The sequence below is a fragment of the Myotis daubentonii genome, chromosome 2, assembly GCF_963259705.1.
Source record: "Myotis daubentonii chromosome 2, mMyoDau2.1, whole genome shotgun sequence".
Lineage (NCBI taxonomy): Eukaryota > Metazoa > Chordata > Mammalia > Chiroptera > Vespertilionidae > Myotis > Myotis daubentonii.
Genome location: NC_081841.1, coordinates 205,928,193 through 205,951,141, shown reverse-complemented (window position 1 = coordinate 205,951,141; position 22,949 = coordinate 205,928,193). Strand labels below are relative to the sequence as shown.

The 22,949-nt window shown below is 37.1% G+C and overlaps 1 protein-coding gene across 1 annotated transcript in view; it reads left to right on the top strand.

The window, feature by feature from the left end:
- The window catches only part of TNKS (tankyrase), a 150,221-nt gene that overhangs the window by 85,162 nt on the left and 42,110 nt on the right, over positions 1–22,949 (top strand). Inside the window, exons 6-11 of the mRNA XM_059685511.1 lie at positions 12,004–12,098; positions 13,567–13,633; positions 13,896–14,082; positions 15,717–15,838; positions 17,224–17,315; positions 17,405–17,483. Coding sequence (XP_059541494.1) covers positions 12,004–12,098; positions 13,567–13,633; positions 13,896–14,082; positions 15,717–15,838; positions 17,224–17,315; positions 17,405–17,483 — 642 coding nt within the window. The remainder of the gene's footprint in view (positions 1–12,003; positions 12,099–13,566; positions 13,634–13,895; positions 14,083–15,716; positions 15,839–17,223; positions 17,316–17,404; positions 17,484–22,949) is intronic.

The window sequence follows — 22,949 nt, the reverse complement described above, 5'->3', positions numbered from 1 at the left end:
TGTTTCAATTATAGAAGCCAAACAAACCCAGATACCTGCTTTCAGCAGCTGAGGTCTCAGAGCTGGAACCGAGGCTCAGAGCTAAAGCCGGCTCTCAGCTCCAGTGACAGCCATAGAAAGTAAATAAATCCCAGAATTAAAAAAAGGAAAAAAAAGGAGAGGTTGGGAACTTCAGTCACCCACCAGCCTGAAAATGGCCCTCAGCCCCTCACCCAGACTGGCCAGGGACCCCCACCCTGAAGGGGGTGTGACCAGCTGCAAACAGCCATCATCCTCTCATCCAGGCTGGCCAGGCACCCAAGCGGGACCCCCCTCCCTGATCCGGGACACCCTTCAGGGCAAACCAGCCGGCCCCCACCCGTGCCAGGCCTCTATCCTATATAGTAAAAGGGTAATATGCAAACTGACCCTAACAACAGAAGGACTGGGAATGACTGGTCACTATGACACACACTGACCACCAGGGGGCATATGCTCAATGCAGAAGCTGCCCTCTGGTGGTCAGGGCGCTCTCACATGGGAGGAGCTCTGCTCAGCCACAAGCCAGGCTGGTGGCTGCCAGTACAGCGTTGGTGGTGGGAGCCTCTCCTGCCTCCTCAGCAGCACTGAGGATGTCTGACTGCAGTTTATGCCCGCTCCTCGCTGGCAAGTGGACATCCCCCGAGGACTGCCGGGCTGCCAGAGGGATGTCTGATTGCCATCTTAGGCCCAATCCCCTGGGGAGCGGGCCTAAGCCAGCAGGTGGTCATCCCCTAAGGGGTCCCAGACTGCGAGAGGGCACAGGCCGGGCTGAGAGACACCCCCCCCCCCCCCGAGTGCACAAATTTTTGGGCACCAGGCCTCTAAGAGAGAGAGAGAGAGAGAGAGAGAGAGAGAGAGAGAGAGAGAGAGAGAGAGAAAGAGAGAGAGAGAGAAAGAAACATCAGTGATGAGAGAATCATTGATCAGCTGCCTCCTGCACGCCCCACACTAGGCATCGAGACCGCAACCAAGGCATGTGCCTGGACTGGGAATCGAACCGTGACCTCCTAGTTCATAGATCAGTGCTCAACCGCTGAACCACACCAACCAGGCCCTGGTGATATATTTTTATTTATCAATTATTAAATGATAAAGAGATTTAAAAATACTCCTATAATGATTATTATTTGATTATGGTTTCTTTAGCTTAAACTGTTCAGTTAACATCAGTTGACAGTATTTTGAAAAAAACTCTTAAATGTTTTTAGTAAAGGGTGAACCTTACTGAGTAAAAAGGCTTACTTAGGTACAAAGAAAAGTCTGATCTCAGAAACTCTTCTGGCCTGATGAGAAGCAGAAAAAGTGAAGATTTGGGATTTAAGACTTTGAAGCTATCTGTAGCTTTGAATTAGCATTAAGAACAGTGGTTTGGCAGTAATACAAAACCAACATAAACTATTGACTTCTTAATTCATTGTTTACCAGTTGTATGGTGCTCAGGCTGGGATACAGTAGACTGGGTGGCTTAACAGAAACTTATTTCTCTGGGAAGTCCAAGGGTAAGGTGCCAGCATGGTCAATTTCTGATGAGGGGCTCTTGTCCTGGCTTATGGAGAGAAAGCAAGCTCTGGGGTGTCTCTTCTTTATAAGGACACCACTCCCCTTACTATAAGGGAGGCCGCCTAAAGGCCCTCTCCAAGTAGCATCACACTGAGGGTTAGGGCTCAACTTACGAGTTCAGGGGACTGGGTGACAAACATTGTAACACTTGCTTATTTTTGTATCACTACCTTTTTTTTTTTCTTTTTAACGAAGTATAATCACCCAGGAAGCCTACTTCTTCCCCTCTCCACATCATATGCATATTTATCCATTCACTCATTTGTTCAATTAAATTAGAATTATAAGAGGAAGTTTCTAAAAGCATCAAGAATTTTCATAATATTCTACTGTTTAAAAAAAAAAAGATTGTTTTCAGTGACTAAGAAAACATCTTTCTCCACTAATAATGGCATCAATAATAAAACTTTAAAAACACTATACGTACCTTGCATAATCTTTTGAAATGCATATTTGGGTAGCCAAATTAGTAAGTTTGGAAATAGATTAATTCTAACTATACTATATTTCATATATTGGTTTTCCTTTTGTTAAGATATTTAATTTTTTAATAGTAACATGATATATCCTACTCTGAATACGATAATGTCTATTAAACTAATCTTTTAGTTTCAGAGAGGGTTCGAAACCTGTAAGATTGGGGGAGGGACCTGTGGACAGGGAGCAGAGCTAGAGATCTCTGTTCCTTTCTACCTTTGGCTCCTGAATTCACATATGCAAACCCAGAAACAACAAGGGCTTCGTCATTGAAGGAACATGATGTGACAACATATCTCAAAAGTCCTAGAGGTCTTAGCCACATTGAAATCAACTAAAGGAATTTACCATTCTCCCTCTTTACACAGTTAAAAGAGCTATCTAATGATCCAAGGTGGAATGATTCTTTATGATTCTTTCATAAATAATCTTTAAGTGCCTGTCAGTGTAACGTGTTTCCTGTTTCAAGAACAAGTTATTTGTTGAACATTAGTTAGAATCTTGGATGTTTAGATTTGAAACCTAAGATTATAAATATTAATTATGAAAAGGAATTCCTGTGAGGTTTAGGTAGTGTGAACACTTTTCTTCTTAAAGTATAAAACATCATGTTACATCAGACCAAGAAACCTGGTTTCCATAAAGTATGCCAGCTGTTTCTCATTAAACAATGCAAAATTAATGTTGCACCCTCTGAGAGTGCTAAGCATTTTTTTTCATATAAAACCCTAAGAGAACATGCTAGAAACTCATTTTCATGCATACATTTCAATTTTTCTGCTGATTATGAGGCTGGAAAAGAGAAACAAATTTCTGGCTGTTGAAGAATCCCCTTGGAGTTTCCACAATGATAATATTAAGTTAAAATTGAATTAAGTTGGTATTCAGAGTGTTATTCTCACAGAGATTACCCTGTGGATTTCCCGTTCTTTTTTGTTTGTTCATTTTCTTCCTCTTTTTCTCTTCCCAGTACATGCACTTGATATAAAGATAGTCTTTGCCCTGACCGATGTGGTTCAGTTTGTTGGGTGTCATCCTGTGCATGGAAAGGTTGCCAATTCGATTCCTAGTCAGGACACACGTGTTGCAGGCTGGATCCTCAGTAGAGCGTGCAGGAGACAGCCAATCAATGTTTTGCTCTCACATCGATGTTTCTCTTCCTTTGTTTTCCTCTTTCTACAAATCAATAAAAATATATTTAAGAAAAGATTAAGTCCTTTACATTATCACTTTAAAAATAAATTTTTACTATAGAAGGCAGTTGAAGTATAGAAATATTGCTTTATATTTCATAAATTCAACAAATTTACAAATGCTTTAGATCCCTTTCTAAAGATGACCATATATGTTACTTTGAAAGAACATTCTTTCTGAGGCTGTAAAATGTCAAGCATTAGTGTACCTCTGGTCACACAGTCTATGGAGAATTCAGAAAAACTCTTTTGGAAGAGGACTGTATTGGAACCTTCACTGTGATAACTCTGACAGACAGTTAACTGTATTATCTGGCTCTATTTGAACACTTTTTTTTTTTTTAAAATGAGCGCGCACTTGTTTGTACCAAACCATATGTGGATTTAGTGTTGAATTTAGGGTTTCACACTTAAAGGAGGTATGGTAGGTAGGAAGTTAGTCTATGTAAAACAGTTGAGACAGCTGGACATTTTGAGTTCAAAAAAGAGACCACATGACTATGTGTTAGAGATAGGTAGAAAAATCCTGCACTGGGAAAGAGGCAGATAAATTATCTTCTCCAATTTCAGTATTTTTCTATTCTTCCTTGTCCTCCAATATTTACTGTTTTATGTTTTAAACAATTTCTATTGTTGTTAAGAAGTTATACATGTCTAGGGTGCTCATCCAGTGGTATGAACACACTCATTATTGACAGCATTTGACATGTGGTACCCTGTGCATCAGCAAGCTAACTAAGGTGGTCAGAACTACTAAGGCAATCCTGCCACCAAAAATAACTCTTCCTGCCACTTAGCCATACTAGGGCATTTCTAAACATCCTATCCAGAATGCCCAGCCAAAGGAAAAGGAAGAGGGTGATGGAGAGTGCTGAGGTCAGACTGTCTGGGTTTGATCTCTGAATCTGCTAACTTACTGTATTAATCCCCGTATGCCTCAGTTTCCTCATTTGTTATGTGGAGATACTAATAGTTTCTAGCTCTGGTAGCAGTTGTATAAAGTAAACAAGTTAATACATATAATACACTCTGAATAGTACTTGTTACATAGGAAGTACCCACAATATTTTGCTATTGTTTTCAAAAAAAATACTTTGTATTTTCAAAATGTTTTTGTGTCTTCTACTTCATTTTAGCCTGAAAATAACTATGTGAGGAAGCCAAATACTGTTGTCACCCAACTCTCCCCATTACAAAGATTGTGACTTAAAAACATTAAACACTCTTAAGTATATGAATAGTATCGTGTCTATTCATGAATAGTACTGATAGAGTCCACTGACATGAGACCATATCTATGGTTAGGTGTGGTTAGCTCTAGGCACTGTGCTTTAGTAAACAGTTGACCAAGAGACCAAGGACTAGAGGAAAAGATTCATAATAGGAAATAAAACTTTATTATAAGAGGATCTAATAATGTATTATCTGTAGAAAAAAAACAAGTTAAGACATTATTTGTAAGAAAGTTGTGAATAAAATATCTTTTTAAAAATTTATTTCTTCTTTGGCTCATTAATTTTTATTTTCCAGATGTAGTTTCTCTTTTAAATTATTTTTATAATAGCCCAAGAGTTGAGAAACTTCAAGGATATTGTCTAATCTTCATTATGGTACTACTGAAAATATCCCTTCAAAATATAGGCAGCAGTCATGAGATAAATTTATTTCCATGGACTCATGCCCATATTGATTCCTTAGCTTTTAATTTTTTATTTTGATTCTGATTTAAGTATCACTGTCTCAAAGAAATTCTTAAATTGATCATGTCTCTGTATCTAAAAGAAATTTAATAAGCTCTGATAATGTGCTTATATTTTCTTGTGAATTTTGTATTAATGGAAAATATATTATTTTATGTGTAGAAGGGAAACATTGACGTATCTCAACCAAATAAATTTGAAAGAGATGTTTTGTTAAGTTAGCCAGAACAGAGATGGGACAACCTACATGTCCATTGATAGGTAATGGGCAAATAATTACGGCTCTTACCTGGCTGGTGTGGCTCAGTTGGTTGAGCATCGTCGCCTCCACGAAAGGATTGCCAGTTCGATTCCTGGTCAGGGCTTGTCTCTCACATCTCTCTTTTCTCCCCCCCCCCCCCCCCATATCAACAAAAATGTATTTTAAAAAATAATAATTGCTATCCACCATAAGTACTATCCTATGAAATATTCAAGTTTCATTTGAAGGAGGAAAATTAACTTCCTTATTACATAAAATACAAGAAGATATAGGCACAAGTTAAATAATCACAAGAAAAGGGAACTAACAGTTTCTTCAACAAGGCAGTATTATGAAAAAAAACAAACAAAAAGGATGAAGACTGTTGAAGGCACAATATCCAAATGTATTGATCTTGACCAGCAAACCAACTTTAAAAGTTTTTGAGGTAATCAGGAAATTTGAATATTGACATGGGCATTAGATGATAACCAAGGATTACACTCTTCTCTTAGATGTAATAAAAATATTAGGGGTTTTGAAAGAAAATGCCTATAATTTTTAGAGGCACCTACAAAAGTATGTAGGTTACTGTGTCTTGAATTTGCTTTGGAATACTTCAGTGGTGAAAAGAAAAGATAAAAGTGATAGCAGAAGCCCAGTGTAACGAAGTCTTAATAATCAATGTATGTTGAATCTGGTTGATGAGTACATGAGTGTTCAAGTGCTGAAAAGATCATGAAGTTTTATCTTATGAAACCACTAGCGGCCCGATGCATGAAAATTGTGCAAGGGGCTCGGTCCTCGCAGTCCTCCCGCCTCCCTGCCCTGCCCCTTGCCCACTGGTCGTTCTGGAAGGTTGTTCCACCCTTGAGTCTAATTAGCATATTAGCTCTTTATTATTTAGGATTTGGTAATTTTAACTGTAGAGCAGGAGTCTGGAGGAAAAATTTGAATAGCATGTTATATTATTGAGCTTGTATGGAACTGAAAAAAACTACACTTGAGTCTTATTTAAGAAATGAATTGTTAGATAGAAAGAGTAGTACCTTTTGTTATCTCTTGAGCCGATTCCTAATAGGTTTCTTCTCCCAATTTGGTAAAGTAATAATAAGTCTTGCCTTATTCCAAATGCATGTGTACCCTTGCACATGTGTACCCCCACACAGGCACACACAATTTTCTGACTTGAGAGCGCTCTAGAAACCAAGAAACTCATCTAGCATTAAGTCTGGCTTAGGTCGGGTAACCAACCATTTCAGTTTGCATGGGTTTCCTGGGACCAGGAAAGTCCTCAGCAAACCAGCATTAGTTGGTCACCCTAGTCTGAAAAATCCCAGAGGGTATGATTTATTTCAAACTGAATCTCCATCTTAAAGAAAACCAAACTACACAATACACCATGAGGTTAGACAGCTCTCCGATGACTTACATCATGATGGCTTCACGGTTGTGGTTTGTCCTTCCTAGGGAATGCAGCAAACATCACACAGGCCTGCATAGAAATATAGTTGTAAACCTTTCACACAGATTTAAAGTCAGATTCACCAAGCTGAAGTATTCGTGTCTTCTGTTCAGAAATTTCTTGGTAATGTAAATCAAAAGCTGGCAATAACTTTCTTTTTTTTTTTTTTTTACATCTACTATATATGAAATACTATGTTAGCCCTTAAAACAGTGATTCTCAACCTTCTGGACCTTTAAATACAGTTCCTCATGTTGTGACCCAACCATAAAATTATTTTCGTTGCTACTTCATAACTGCAATGTTGCTATTGTTATGAATCGTAATGTACATATATGCAGGATGGTCTTAGGCGAGCCCTGTGAAAGGGTCGTTCGACCACGAAAGCGGTCGCAACCCACAGGTTGAGAACCGCTGCCTTAAAACAAAATTGAGATACGTTCTCCATTCTCAGTGAGCTCAGAGTGGATTATAGGAGACATACATAAATAAATAACTATATTATTTTGTGACAAGTGTTAGGGAAAGATTATGGCAGTTTAAGGACCAGTCTTTGATAATCTTTTTTTGTGTTTTTATTGCAAAAGTATTGTCCAAAGACTGAATAAAAGGAAAGGATAAATCATTCTGGAGTATTGATATTTTGGAATCTCATTTTAAAATCTTGTTTAAGGAATGTCCCAAACTTTGTACTTTATAAAAATAGGATAATAATAATAATAATCTCAAGAAATTCAGAATTAAATTTTATAATATTTTATGCTTCCTAGATTAAAAGTGCTACAGAGGTTGAGATATTCTTTTTATATGGTAATTGTTAACCTCAGAAGCTTTCTCAGCACCATTAGACCAGGGAACTCTTTCCCCTGTACCCAGCTGTCATTTGTGAGATAGCAATATGTGCTTTGTGTTAAAATGTAAATGCTAAAATTCCCGTGGGATTGAATATGTGATAACACATTTAAATCTTGAAAAATAGTTATCATGATTTCTTTGTTCACTGGAAACAAAAGATCCAAAAATTAAATTTTGGTATTCTAGACACATGATAGTATATAGGTTTTCCAAAGCTAATAACTGATCTGTAAGATTTTTCTTTTATTTTTCTTTTTAATCCTCAGGAATATTTTGTCTTCCATTGTTGCTTGAGTTTGTTAAGAAATCATATGTAAAATTAAATTTAAGTGGGAAAATATTTTGTTACTGGAAGGCCTTTAACTTTTTTAGAAGGTATTTTACTTTTTTAAAGCACTTTTATCTTTCTTTTTAATTACTAAACAAGCACATATTTTTGTTTTTAAAAAATCAAATACCAAAGCAAGAATGCAAAACCAAGACTTTAAAGCCTTTACTCATTTCCTTATATTGTGCTACCTGGACCTATGTTAAAGTTACACCCACAGTTTTATAACAGTTGTCAGTTGTCACTATTGTAGCTATGCATGTAGGATAACTTAAAGCTACCTTAAATGCTTTCTACTGCCCTGAAGATCTGTATCAGAAAAAGCAAAGATATAAATGACTTTTTTTTTAAAGGCCTGATTTTAAGAAGAAAACTTTGAATTTGGGGGTTTCTTTAAGTAAGGATCCTTTTTTTATAAATGTTATATAATATGAAAATATTAGTAATAGTATTTTTCTTACAGCAAAATAATATTTAGGTAAATTTTTAGAAAGACTTTTTGTATTTACAGTTGTTCCATACTTTATCACTGTACATGTTTGACTTTTAAAACATTTTTTAAAAAAACCTCTTAAGAATAAATCTGAGGAGTATAAACTGGCAGTGTATAATGTCTTAAATGTTGGATTCTTATGTTTACTAGTTTACAGACACCAAAAAAATATTAAATAACGTGTATTTTACAAACGGGTCTGCTTTATTTTTTTAAAAACTGAAATTATACTCTTAATTATCCTAGCATTTAGAAAATTACTTTTATCATCGCTTTGCCACTTGACAATTGGGATGTAAAGCTGGCACTATGTGGTAACAATTCACAAAATGTAGTCTAGGCCACATGAAGTTAATTGTTTTGTATCAGAAGATAGCATTTGGTGTATAATGTTTAGTTGTAAATTTTTTTCTGGAGGAAATACTTCTGGGCTCTTAGTAGTATTAGCTTGTTTAAATCATCCTTTGTTCTCAATTTGTACTGTTTGGTTTTTTGGGTTTTTTGCTTTCTACCATTTCCTCAAATTTATTGCATGCGTTTTACAGATTTTTATGTGCTTTCTAGTGATACTATTTAGTTTGCATAATTAGCATTCACATTAGAATGACTGCTTGGAAAATCTCATCTGTCTTGTTCTATACCCACTCTCCCTGGGAATTCATCCACTCTCATAGCTCAGCTACTTCTGCTTGGATGCTGCTACCAATTTTGCTGACTGACACTGTCATTAACTCTCTCCTATATTAGTCCTGCACTCTTCTCTTCATGTCTGCTTGTCACTTGGTTTGCCCTCCCCCTCCAGTGCATTATCTATAGAGTAACTAGACTGATCTTTCCAAAACTTTAGTCTTAAGTAATTTTCTATTTAAAGTCTTTCAGGGGTTTCCCATTGTTCTTATAATCCCCCCAATCTCATACTATACTTAACCACTGAAATTTTTTGAGTTCCTCAATTGTATCATGTCCACTGGGTAGTAATATGTGCTCTCCACACTGCCTGGAATAAAGTTCCCCATCCTTTTGCCTCAGTGACTTGTGTTTATGCTCGTCTCCTTTTGGAAGCAATTCTGAGAATCTTCCCTGACCCCACTCCTTTCTACTCACCTCTGGAGTGGTTTGGTGTATGTCCTCTAGCCTCTCATGCCATCCTGAACTTCCCTTTGTAGTCATCACATTTAATTGTATTTGTCTGCTTTCTCTAGTTGACCCCTCAGAAACTAGACTTTTCCCCCCCTCATTCTTTGTCCTCCTACATCAAAAATTGTTTTATATATATTTCATTTAGGGAGTTTCTGTTTTGTTTTGTTTTTGTTTTTTTTAAAATATATTTTATTGATTTTTTACAGAGAAGAAGGGAGAGAGATAGAGAGTTAGAAACATCGATGAGAGAGAATCATCAATAGGCTGCCTCCTGCACATCTCCTACTGGGGACGTGCCCGCAACCCAGGTACATGCCCTTGACAGGAATCGAACCCGGGACCCTTCAGTCCGCAGGCCGACGCTCTATCCACTGAGCCAAACGGGTTTCAGCAGGGAGTTTCTGTTTTTAAGGAATAAGAAAACTCCTAAGGGCACAGTATGGAACCTTTCTTATGTCCATGCTATCCCTAGCACTTAACATGGTGCCAGCCAGATACATGGCAGATGCTGACATTCTATGAGTACCTGTGATGACCAAATTTGTGCCCAACTTTCATCTCTCCTGAATTCTAGACCCATTACCACTAGGGTATCAGGCACTTCAAATTCAATAAACCGAGACCTCAGATTCTTTCCCTCTCAGCTCCTCTCCTCTCCTCCCCTTCGATCTCCTCTCCTCTCTCTTCCTCACTCCCCTGTTTCCTTCCTTTCTTTCATCTGTCACTGACATTTCCAAACTGGAATTTTTGTACCCCTTGCTATCTATATCAGTCAATTATCAGATCCTATTAATTCTGCTGCCTAATAATTTTTGGCACTTGCCCCTAACTCCATTTATTCACAGTTGCTTTATTTCAGGCCTCCTATTACCTTCTACCTTGTTAGTTACAGAGCCTTCTAATTTATTTGTTATTTGAATTTTAGCCATTTAAAAACTAAATATATTACCATTTTTAAAGCATTATAAATAATTTTTAATCTCAAAATGATTTTTAAAAATCCAGAAACTAGATATTTTTAATGTTTTGTCCTTCTAAATAAACAGTATATGTATATGTATTCATTTAGTTACTTCATTTTCAAAAATAAGAAATAAAAGCTATTATTGAATCAACTATATACAAAATTTTTTATTTTATTTCTGTTTTACACATGAAGAAGCTGAGATACATAGGTAATATGACTTTCACAGTTTCATAAGATCCAAGGCTATAATTGGGTTTCCTGACTTCCTATTCAGGATTCTTAAAATCTGGATGGTTTCCTCATTATTAGCTGTAGATTGCTCAGAAATATTTCTTAAATTTAGAGGCTGTCAGAATATATAAAATGTGTGGAGTACTATGAACACAGTAATAGATAATACAGTATTTCGTAATTCTTTTGTATCTTGATATTTGGAGTAATACATAAAGAAAATAAATTGAAAATTATATTAAGTTCTCAGGCCCAAATAGAAAACAGGAAAAGTGAGAGTACATAAAAGTATATTAGACCCTGTTTGAAAAGATGTTGCAGTATTTAAACTTTAAGTAAATGAGCAAGTAGGAAAATCGCTATGGTTGTAAAGAACCTTTTAATTAAAATAATGTTATTTCTAATTTTTTAAAAGATGAGTTTTGATTTTTAAAAATTATTATTAAGTTTTAATAGAGAACCTTTTAATTTGGTTCAAATTACAGAGTGGCAGAAATTAGTTGGGAAGAAACGATATTTTCCTTTTGAATACTGCATGTGTAGTGTATGAACTAGAGGGCGTAAATACTACCTTGGCATATTTCATTGCATCCAATGTAGCAAATTAATTTTGACCCATTGCTATCAGCTGCTTGGAATGAATATGGTCCATTGTCCTTTTTATTTCTACTAAAGTTTCTTCAAATAGTTCTTTAGGGAGGTTTTTCAACCTTTCCTATTAAAGAGAAATTTTGAGAGCTGCATCTTTAGTTAGTCTTTTTGATAGAATTGTAATTGAAAAGTTAGAACTTGAAAGGTGGGCAAGATTTTAAGTAGGACAAAGAAGCATGTTTTTGGTTATGAGGGATGTGAGCCCTGACATGTCTTCTGAGAATAGTGAGAGTGGTTCATGCTAGAAAGAAGAAAGAAATAATATGGAGAGATTAGGGTAGGGCTTGATTACTGAAGGCCTTTGTATGCATGCATATAAGCATAGCCAATGGACACAGACACTAGGGGGCTGAGGGCATGTACTGGGCGGTGGAGATGGCCGGGGGAGGGGGGGGAGGTCAATGGGGGAAAAAGGAGACATATGTAATACTGTATGTAATACTTTAAACAATAAAAAAAAGTAGGAGAAAACAGGTGCATGGCACTGAAGTTAGAATTTACTCCTGAAGTGAGTGAATTGTTTCTCATTCAATTAGGAAATAGGAATTTTTGACACTTTAACTCAGTATGTTTTGTGTATGTTAACATTCATTGTGTTTAAATCTAAACAAATACAGATTAAATGCTAAAGCAAGAATTATTTACCTGAAGGAGTGGGTGTGTTTTTCTTCTGTTTTCTAGTCGACGCCCTTACATCTTGCCGCAGGCTACAACAGAGTTCGGATAGTTCAGCTGCTGCTTCAGCACGGTGCTGATGTTCATGCAAAAGACAAAGGGTAGGTGTAGCAGTTTATTTCCTTTAATGGTTTTGCTCATGGATTGTTATGCTTGTTTTCAACATCTTATATGCTGAAGTTGTTGAACACTAGGCAAAGAAAGTCATATAGACCATTTCTTTACAGCTTGTGTAGCATTTTAAGAATGTTTGCAACTTCGATTTTATTTTCATATACTACTTCTTACGTCTCATAATAGTTTCCTAAATTAGTTTAATTTTATTGAAATTCTATTATTTAAAATTTGTTTCAATTGCAATTATTATTTCCTAACTCAAGTTGCATTTCAGAAAGATAAGACAAATTGAAAATTATGATAATCTATTAATATAGCTATCATTTATCTGGAATGAAAAGATTATCTCTTATGAATAACCCAAAATCATAACTATACAGTATTCTAATTTGTTTTTTCTCTGATGAAATCTTGGACATCTGAACTTGGAAAACCTAAAAGATCTGTATGAAGGTTGATGTGGTGGGGGTTGGAGGGTTATGGCAGAGGGACTAAGAAAGCAGTCACGTCATTTACTTTATGCGTAAGTGTATTTTGGAAAACTTTGTACGAGTTTTCTATCTAGTCTCCAGGGACATATGAATCAAGTTTGCTGTCCTGCGTGATGGGCTAACATTTCTCATTATCCCACCTTAAGATCTAAAAGATAACTTGACCTTACTACTCAGGTAAATAAATTCATGTTACACTCTTGTGATTGGCAGCATAAAGAAGAGAAGCCCTGGAGGAGGTTTCTTTCAGTTTGCCCCTTTCCATGTCAGGAAACATAGAAATGAATAAAGAACTCAGTACTTGAGACAGTTACCCGAGGGGGAATCCATTCATTCCAAATCTGCTCTTTTCCGTACTCTGTTCTCTCTCGCCTGCGCCAGGTTTTGTGTCATATGTGAATGGTGTCCCGATAGTATAGGGGTACAAATGCCTGATGCTCTTGTACATCTCTATTTCCTTGTGCATGTCTGAAAACAGATGGGTGTACAATAGGTGAGTCATCAAGAGAAGTACAGCACAAAAAAGGGGGTCTTTGACTCATGTAGAAAGATCATGTAAAATGCAAGTTGTAGTAGTTTGGGTATTTAATTCTTGTGCTGGTACTTACTTTGAAAGTGAAACAAAAGAGTAGGAATTTTCAATTCTCTATCAATTAACATTTATTTAATGTAAACACTTCCTATATAAAGCATGCAATTGTCAGCACATGTTCTTCATTTTGCCTAAATGCTTTTCTAATTGGTGTTTTTATCATTATATTTAAGGATTGTATACACAGAATACAAGGGAAATACAAAAGGTTAAATTATCTGTGCTTTGAATCATCTTACTAAATACTTTAAAATATTTTTAACATAATTGTATTAGGATTTATTAGATTTTTGTTGCTTAGCACTTCGTGGATAAATAACTATAAGTTGTTTGAAATTTCAGTATTTTACTTTGCCTTTTTTCATTTAGTGGACTTGTGCCTCTTCATAATGCATGTTCATATGGACATTATGAAGTCACAGAACTGCTACTAAAGGTAAAAGAAATAAAAAAATAATGAATTTCATTTGCTCTTTTTAAATCGTCATGAGGTTTCATGTGTTTATTAGTGAATAAGATTTTTAAGAAAAGCAGTTTTAAAATATTATCATTGCTTAAACTATTTATAAAAGCTGAAATTAAAATATTGTTGACATTCAAAGAGCTGTAACTGAATTTTACAGTGAAATAAATGTCTTCTGAGCTTTATTTAATCCAGCAAAATGATTACTGACCTAAAACTTTTTCTCTTAATTCAGCATGGGGCCTGTGTTAATGCCATGGATCTCTGGCAGTTCACTCCTCTGCATGAGGCTGCTTCCAAGAATCGTGTAGAAGTCTGCTCTCTGTTGCTTAGCCATGGTGCTGATCCTACACTGGTCAATTGCCATGGGAAAAGTGCTGTGGATATGGCGCCAACTCCTGAGCTCCGGGAGAGATTGACTTGTATGTATTTATATCCTGAAGTCAAAATTATTTGGTGCAGATTAGACTATCTCACTTTTGTTTAGTTATAAGGGCTGGTGTTTTGTCTAACTTGGATAATATGCTTCCATTCTTCCTCCCTCTCCTTTCCTTCCTCCCTGCCTTGGGGAGTTTACACTAGCTGTTCCTTCTGCTTTCAGCATTGCTTACTCCCCTTTCCTTGTCTTTATTTAAATACCACCTTTGTAGTGAGACTTTTCTTGATTATCCTATTTCAAATTTCTACACCATCACCACCTTAGCAATTTCTATCCCCTTTCTAACTTTTCTGTTGCACTAAATCACTTTTTAATATTGTAAATGATATCCCTATTTATTATACGTACACTAGTTTATAATCCTCATTTCTGATCTTAAACTTGTCTTCATGATTCCATAGGAATCTTATATTTATATACTATATATATTTTGTGTTTATTCAAGCCTAATTCTAATTCACAAGTTGAGGCTCCCCCTTCCCTTTTTGTAAAGGATGAGTCGAACAAAAACCATATATTGAATACCTACTATGTGCCATGCACTGGAAATACATCTGAATAAAACCAGAAAAATATCTCTGAGTTCTTAGAGCTTATATTCCTGTGCTGTTGGTAATAATATATATCATCAAGTTTGCACAATTCTGTTTTACTTCTTTTGTGTGGTATAGCCAAAGTGAAATCACATGCCCACATTTACATAAGATCATTTTTATGATTTGGTGGAAGTAATCTAAAATACTGATAATTTGAATTCAGTATGATTTGAATTCAGTTTAAATTTCTCTAGACTAATGGATAAGCCAAGCAAAACCATACTTTTTACTTGAAATCAGTTCTTAGTACATCACCTTACTTTGCAGTTGTCAGGATCCTACTCCTTACATATGACAGTTTATAATTCTCTCAGGTATCTTTTTATATGTCTGTTGGTCATCTGTGTCTTTGGAGAACAATTTTCAGCTTTTTGTTAACAAGTTGTCATATCAGAATACAAACCAACTTGTAAAATAGAAAATAAGATTATATGTTTTTAATAAATAAGGGTATTAGACTCTTATTTATGTAATTAATTTAGAAATATCTTTTAAAAAATCTCTTACTTGCTTATAGCAATAATCATTACTTACATTTATTGGTGGAGGCAATAATGGTAGTACAGCATACAAAAATTCGATCAGACTGCCCTTCCTCTTTCGTTACTTGAGTTTTCATTTAATATATGCTTTTATGTCAGTAAATGTTGGTCTTTTTTTTTTTTTTAAGAGCTGTAAAGTATTTCAGTGTATAAGTGTTCACAAATTATTTAACTAGTTTCCATTTGGTGGACAGTTAGATTGCTTATTTGAAAACTTTCCTGGAGTGAGTATATTGGTATGTGTATCTTTATGAACTCTAGGAGTATAAGTTTAAAAAGCCTTATTTCAGATCATACATAATTCATAATTTTTCATTAACCTACACCCTCATCTTTTGCACCTTCATTAATGTATCACCATGCTGCTGATGTTGCTAAAGTAGAGGACTGTGTGAAGTTAATAATTGTCTTAATTCACAATTATGCTAATGATTTTTATAAATTTAAAAATTTTATTTCAACTATTATTTTATTAACAGATGAATTTAAAGGTCATTCTTTACTGCAAGCAGCCAGAGAAGCAGACCTAGCCAAAGTTAAAAAAACACTTGCCTTGGAAATCATTAATTTCAAACAACCACAGTCTCATGAAACTGCACTGGTAAGATTTTATTGTTAATCCGTTCTGTGGGTTGATAATTGCAGTGTAAGCACAAAATATGATTTTTATTTCAGAAACCTTAAAGTAACTGTGGTATCTGAAGTGACAGGGATTTGCATTTTAATGGTTGCACTGGTTTTTAATTTGGTTCAGGAGGCTATTGCTTTCATGGGTGAGAGAATAGACTTGCTCAACCTTGATTTGGGAATTAATTTTACATTTGCCTTTACCCAACCATATTGTAACAAATCCACCTTTGTGGCCAGTGCTTTCATAAATATAAGATGTGATTTTTCTCTAAAGAATCTTCTTTTTCTTGTGGTTACTAGATAAATATATTTGTTTTCTATAGAAGATTAGAATATTTTCAGAGATACTTCAATTATCCTTTTGAGTAATCGTATTTATTTGTTTTCTATAGAAGATTAAAGTATTTTCAAAGATATTTGCATTATTCTTTTGAGCAATCGCATTCAAAGAATTATTACATTCATTATAGAAAATGGTAAGAGTGTGCATTTTTTGTTCCAGACTGTACCAATTGTCTTTAATATTGAAACATTTGTGATGCCTCTCTCACAGACCTCTAAATATACTTCAGTTAACATTCTCTCATATATCTGACACAAAAATAGTGAAACTGTCATCAAAACATGTGGAAACATTAAAAGAGTTACCAAACTGAAAGGGGCCAATTCTATGTACATCTAAATATATGGCTCTAAAACGGGTTCAGAGACATTCATGCTATACAGCATTATTCCAGGTGATACTCAGAGTCACAGAATAACTTTGACCTGCTTTTTGGAGTGTTCATTTTATTCATTAGAAATTAGTTTTTTACTTTTTAAAATTTTAATGCAGACATTAATATAAAACAAAGATGAATATAAAACTTATGTAAATATAGGATAAAACACAGAATTTCTGAGAATACGTCTCCCTCTAAGCTCTTTGAGGTCTCGTACCTTCGTGCCTGCCCCTGGGCATAAAGCCTTGTTTATTCTTCTGCAGTGCTAGGAGGACCTGTGTGAAAGAGTTGGAGAAGTAATGATTTATGTGGCTGACGTTCTAATGAAGAATTGAGAAATTTAGTTACAGATTTTTGTAGCTTTGGAGAGGCAGTAAATTTGGACTGGATAATTATTTATTGGCTATCGGAAAAGATGAAAGTATTTCTTAGTGCTTAACCAAGAGCATAATTTCATCTTGCTGCCAGGGTTATGTTTTGTCCTTCCCGTGTATTTAGGAGGAATTTTGATCATCTTCATAATGTAAAATGTATAAGTATATTTTAAGATAACAGTGTTCAGCACATTGCTATTTAATTCAGAAATCTACTTTTAAATAGAAGTTCATTTTATTGACTTTTATTTACTTTACAGCACTGTGCTGTGGCCTCCCTGCATCCCAAACGAAAGCAAGTGACAGAATTGTTACTTAGAAAAGGAGCAAATGTTAATGAAAAAAATAAAGAGTAAGTGTAATTGCAGTTGTTGTTCAATTCCTAAAGGGAAAATGCAATAAAAGTTCGTAAATCACCTCTTCCTTTTCCCTTCTCCATAGTTTCATGACTCCACTGCATGTTGCGGCAGAAAGAGCTCACAATGATGTCATGGAAGTTCTGCATAAGCACGGAGCAAAGGTAAGGCACACACCTGAAATGAAGTGCCAGACTTGGCATTGAGTAGCGAGGTGCTCTTAATTAAGACTGTTAATTTCTTCAGGAAAATCAGAGAGAAAGTAATTTTATAAGACTGTTAGCATGTATTTGAATTCATTGATTCTCCTTTAAAAGCTGATTTAAGTCTTGTTCCTAGTAAAAATAATTTGTGTTTTATTGTAATTTACTGTTATTCTCTTATAAAGTAATAAAATATAACTACGGTCTTATCATTTGAAATATATTTCAGCTTTACATTGTTTTAAGTTAATACTGGAATTAATGTATTTTATAGTTAACATCAGTGATGGTTTACGGGAATGATAGTCAAAATATCGCCCACTTATTTTAAAGAATATCTATATTCCTTCACACTCATACTGGTAATTTTTTTCAAATAACCTCAACACTAAAGAATTTTAATTTGTTAAAATACTAATCTTTATTTAAGAATAAAGAATTTGAAATGTATTAATACTTAGTACACAGGTTATTGCAGGCAACCTCCTTAGGTCCATGTGTCAACCTGAGTCACGTCTACGCCCAAGGTGTTTCCTAAGGCAAAATGGGAGCTTGAGCGGGAGGGATTGACAGGGAGGCCACAGCACAGTGCTGTAAAGTGAATAAAAGTCAATGAAATAAACTTCTATTTTAAAGTAGATTTCTGAATTAAATAACAATGTGCCGAACATTGTTATCTCAAAATACACTTATATATTTTACATTATGAAGATGATCAAAATTCCTCCTAAATACACTGGCAGTACAAAACATAACCCAGACAGGGGAAAACTCACTCATCTGTTCACTTTCAGCATGTTGTGACATTGTACTTTACATGTGTCCTAATCCGTACATTAGGACATAATCCTAAGCCAGTGGTTCTCAACCTTCCTAATGCCGTGACCCTTTAATACAGTTCCTCATGTTGTGGTGACCCCCAATTTCATTGTTACAAATTGAACATAATTAAAGCATAGTGATTAATCACAAAAACTATGTAATTATATATGTGTTTTCTGATGGTCTTAGGCGACCCCTGTGAAAGGGTCGTTCGACCCCCAAAGGGGTCACAACCCACAGGTTGAGAACCACTGCTCTATTGTATGTTCATTAACACCTGTTAATTTCTTTTTTTGTACACTTTCACTACAAGGTGTCTTGGTTTGGGCGGGGGGGGGGGGGGTGGGATACACATTGTCACTCTAGCTAAAGGAATACAGAGACTAGTGTCAACTCTCAGGTACTTAAAATCAGGTTAAGATTTAGACATACATATGTTTTCTTAATTAAAGTAGAGTTCCAATGTGAGTTAATAGTAAATGCTTGATTACAGAAATGTCACGGAACAGTTCATGATTACCTACCAAATGAGTGATATGGACAATGATAGCTTCAAATTTAGTAGAGAAATGAACTCAGCCTCTAGGTTAGCTCTTTGAGACTAGATTATTTCACACTGAAAGATTCCCCTTAGCCAGTTCCTTATAGTCTGCTTGCTGGTTTCCAGGACTGTTTTGGCATGTTTGAATCATAATTTTATGTCCTATACATTTTAAGCCAAATACCTTTGAAATTTCTATCATCCAATTAACCTCTTTAGGAAAATTATTATTCTACTCAGATAGAAATAAAGATATATACCTCAGGTTGCTATCTGTAGATACAGCAGGGAGATGGGGAGGGAAAATGTTTCATCTCTAAAACTGCCAGATGTCTGTTATTTTTCTGACACCTTATACAGTTGGAGTATAACACATTAAATGTAGCATTTTTCTTATTTGAGGCAGTTTCTGTACTTTAGTGAAAATAGCCTTTTTAGTGCTGAAGAGTAAGCATTTCTGATGGCATCCTCTATCATATCCTAATAGTGGATATTTTGATAGAGAAAAATAGAGAGGACTGGGTCTAAAAATGACTTGATCAGAAAAACTGATTTAACATTCCCAGACTTCTTCAATAAAATGTATGTTGGTAGTCAAATAATATTAAGAATTAAAGTTTTATGTCTTTAAAATATGGAGAGTAAATTAATGATGATGTATATTAAATAAATCTGTCAAATATATATTTTAGATTGAGAACAAATTCTGGATAGCAGTACATACATACACTTTAATTTGAAAGCTCTAGAAGAATCCTTGTGAGTGGCAATCTCATTTATTTGATAATTCAGCTTGATCACCATTGAGGCAATTATATATATAACTAGAGGCCCGGTGCACAAAAATTTGTGCACTCGGTGAAGGGGGGGGGGGGGTCCCTCAGCCCGGCCTGTGCCCTCTCGCAGTCTGGGACCCCTCGGGAGATAACGACCTGCTGGCTTAGGCCCACTCCCAGGTGGCAGAGGGCAGGCCCAATCCCTAGGTGCAGCCCCTGGTCGGGCTCAGAGCAGGGCCGATTGGGGGGTTAGGGCACCACCCCCTGTCACACTCAAGGGAGGGTCGATGGTCAGGTTGCGGCGCGACCCCCTGTCACGCACAAAGCAGGGCCAATCCGGGGGTTGGGGCACTGCCCCCTGTCACACACAGAGCAGGGCCCATCAGGGGGGTTGGGGCTCCGTACCCTGTCATGCACAGAGCAGGGCCCATCAGGGGGTTGGGGAGCTCCCTCCTGTCACGCACAGAGCAGGGCCCATCAGGGGGTTGAGGAGCTCCCCTCTGTCACTCACAGAGTAGGTCCAATAGGGGAGTTGGGGCACCGTCCCCTGTCACACACAGAGCAGGGCAGATCAGTGGGTTGGGGCGCCGCCCTCTATCACCCACAGAGCAGGGCCGATCAGGGGGTTGGGGCGCCGCCACTGTCACACTCAGGGCAGGGCTGATGGGGAGGTTATGGCTCTACCCCGTCACACACAGAGCAGGGCCTGTGGGGGGGCGGGGGGGGAGTTGGGGCGTCACCCTCTATCACCCACAGAGCAGAGCCGATCAGGGGGTTGGGGTGCCGCCACTCTCACACTCAGGGCAGGGCCGATGGGGAGGTTATGGCTCTACCCCGTCACACACAGAGCAGGGCCCGGGGGCAGGGGGGTGGGGTTGGGGTGCCGCCACTCTCACACTCAGGGCAGGGCCGATGGGGAGGTTATGGCTCTACCCCGTCACACACAGAGCAGGGCCCGGGGGCAGGGGGGTGGGGTTGGGGTGCCGCACCCTGTCACACACAGAGCAGGGCCGATCAGGATGTTTGGGCCCTGATCCCGGTGCCGGTAGGCCTCTCGGCTCCGCTGATCCAGGTGCTGGGAGGCATATTACCCTTTTACTATATAGGGTAGAGGCCTGGTGCATGGGTGGGTGCCAGCTCGTTTGCCCTGAAGGGTATCCTGGATCAGGGTGGGGGTCCCCACTGGGGTGCCTGGCCAGCCTGGGTGAGGGGATGATGGCTGTTTGCAGCTGGTCACACACTCTTCAGGGTGGGGGTCCCCACTGGGGTGCCTGGCCAGTCTGGGTGAGGGGCTGAGGACTCTTTTCAGGCTGGGGGTGACTGAACTCCCAAACGCTCCTTTTTTCCTTTTCTTTTTTATTCTGGGCCAGCTTTAGCTTGAGGCTTGGCTCCAGCTCTTAGGCCGCCGCTCCTGAAAGTAGGTTTCTGTCCTTTTCATACAATGTTGAGAATCTGCTGGCTGAAGTCCAGCGGTATTTGTTACAATGTTTGAAACTGCAGGCTCAGAGGCCTGCAGCCACAGGCGGGGAACGTTGGTTTCCTCCGTCACTGAGGCAACCAAGCCTCATGTTAGTTTCAAGCTGCCTGGCTGTCAGCCGCCATCTTGGCTGACAGTTAATTTGCATATCTCGCTGATTAGCCAATGAAAAGGGTAGCGGTCGTACGCCAATTACCATGTTTCTCTTTTATTAGTGTAGATACTAGACTGTATTTCTTTGTTTCTTTCAGAGTTTGATTTTTATATATAAAGAATATTTTAAATGTAATTAAGCCCAAGTTTTTTGCCTCAGTGAATAATTGTCAGTGTGTGAGTCAGAATTGTCAAAGCCAAGAATATAAAACACAGTGTTGTCTCAGAGATCTTCCAGGTCATAGGCTATATTCTGTCCTTGAGTTGGCCTTCTTTTAGTGCTTCCAGTATTGCTATTGCTATTGTGGGTGGCATGCATGAGTCATTTAATCTTCTATATTTCTCCAACAATCGAGTGAATTACTATCACTTATCATTTATCTTATAGAATGATAAGAGATTAGAATAATAAATCCAGACTTAGGAGAGCCTCCTTTAAACAGTTTTCTGGGATCACAGTGAAATAAAGTTACACTAGCTCCAAAATATCACTCTTCTTCACTGGGAAATGGAGTTAGAGCAGTAACACAAATCCTTCCAGATTGTCCTTTTAAAAATCGGGGGATGGAGATTGATCTGTAGCCACGTAGAACAGTTACTGCTGCCCTCTGAAAACAACGTACACTTACTGTGGATGGCAAGCACGTTTTGCTCTTCTGTGTGTTGGGCCACTTCAGAAAATATGGAATAAAAAATGAGGTTGGCCACTTTTTAGAGATCCCTGATTATATCCCATGACTGAATAAAAGGATAAACAAATGTAGCACATTAGCAGTTTTGATAAAGTTAAATATAAGAGGAAGTTGGGAACCTTAAACTTTTTTCAATTTTGAATCAATTTAAAGATCTGTAATGGCTCAAGCAGATAGTCGATTTTTCACCCAGTGGTTATTTTTCCCTTTCTTCCTTGCTTCAGAACAGGGGTCAGCAAACATTTTTTTAAAAGTCCAAATAGCAAATATTTAGGCTTTGTAAACCAAGAGACAAAATTGATGATTTTATGTAGATATTTATATAGCCACTTAAAATATAATCATTAAAAAAATGTGAAAACCATTCTTAGTTTGCAGGCAGTATAAAATAGCCACTGGTGGAAATTGACCTGCGGATCCTATAGAACTTTTTTTTTTGCATGTATATGGAAGCTTCAGGGAAGGCTGGATCTGAAACAATTTTAGTAATTTCATTCTCTTAGCTAGTGGCTGGTGTAGACATGAGTTTAGGGAACATTTCTGGCCCCAACCATAAAGAGAAGTCTGCTGGGAAAGGTTTCTTCTCTTTTAAAATAGATGTAAAAAACTTGCCTTTTGGCCTTGGATGAGAATATATGGAGTGATGGATGCATGGAGCTGCCAGTCATATTTTGACAATAGAGGGGTAAGCCTGGAGTCCTAAGATTGGTGGACCTGAGAAATTTGACATTTGTACCTAGTGAGAAATAATTCTTCCTCACAAAAACCCTTATAGAATGTTTAATATTTTCCCGTTTTCCATTGTTATTCTTTCTAAGTGGGTTGTACTAAGTATCACCAAATTGTTCTAGCTTTGTTGTTCTACTTGTTTCTATGGAATGAGTGCCTCTATTACATTACTCGCTAATACCTTTCAGTGACTTCTTATAGTGCCTCCACTATGTTGTCTGATAAAGCACTCCACAG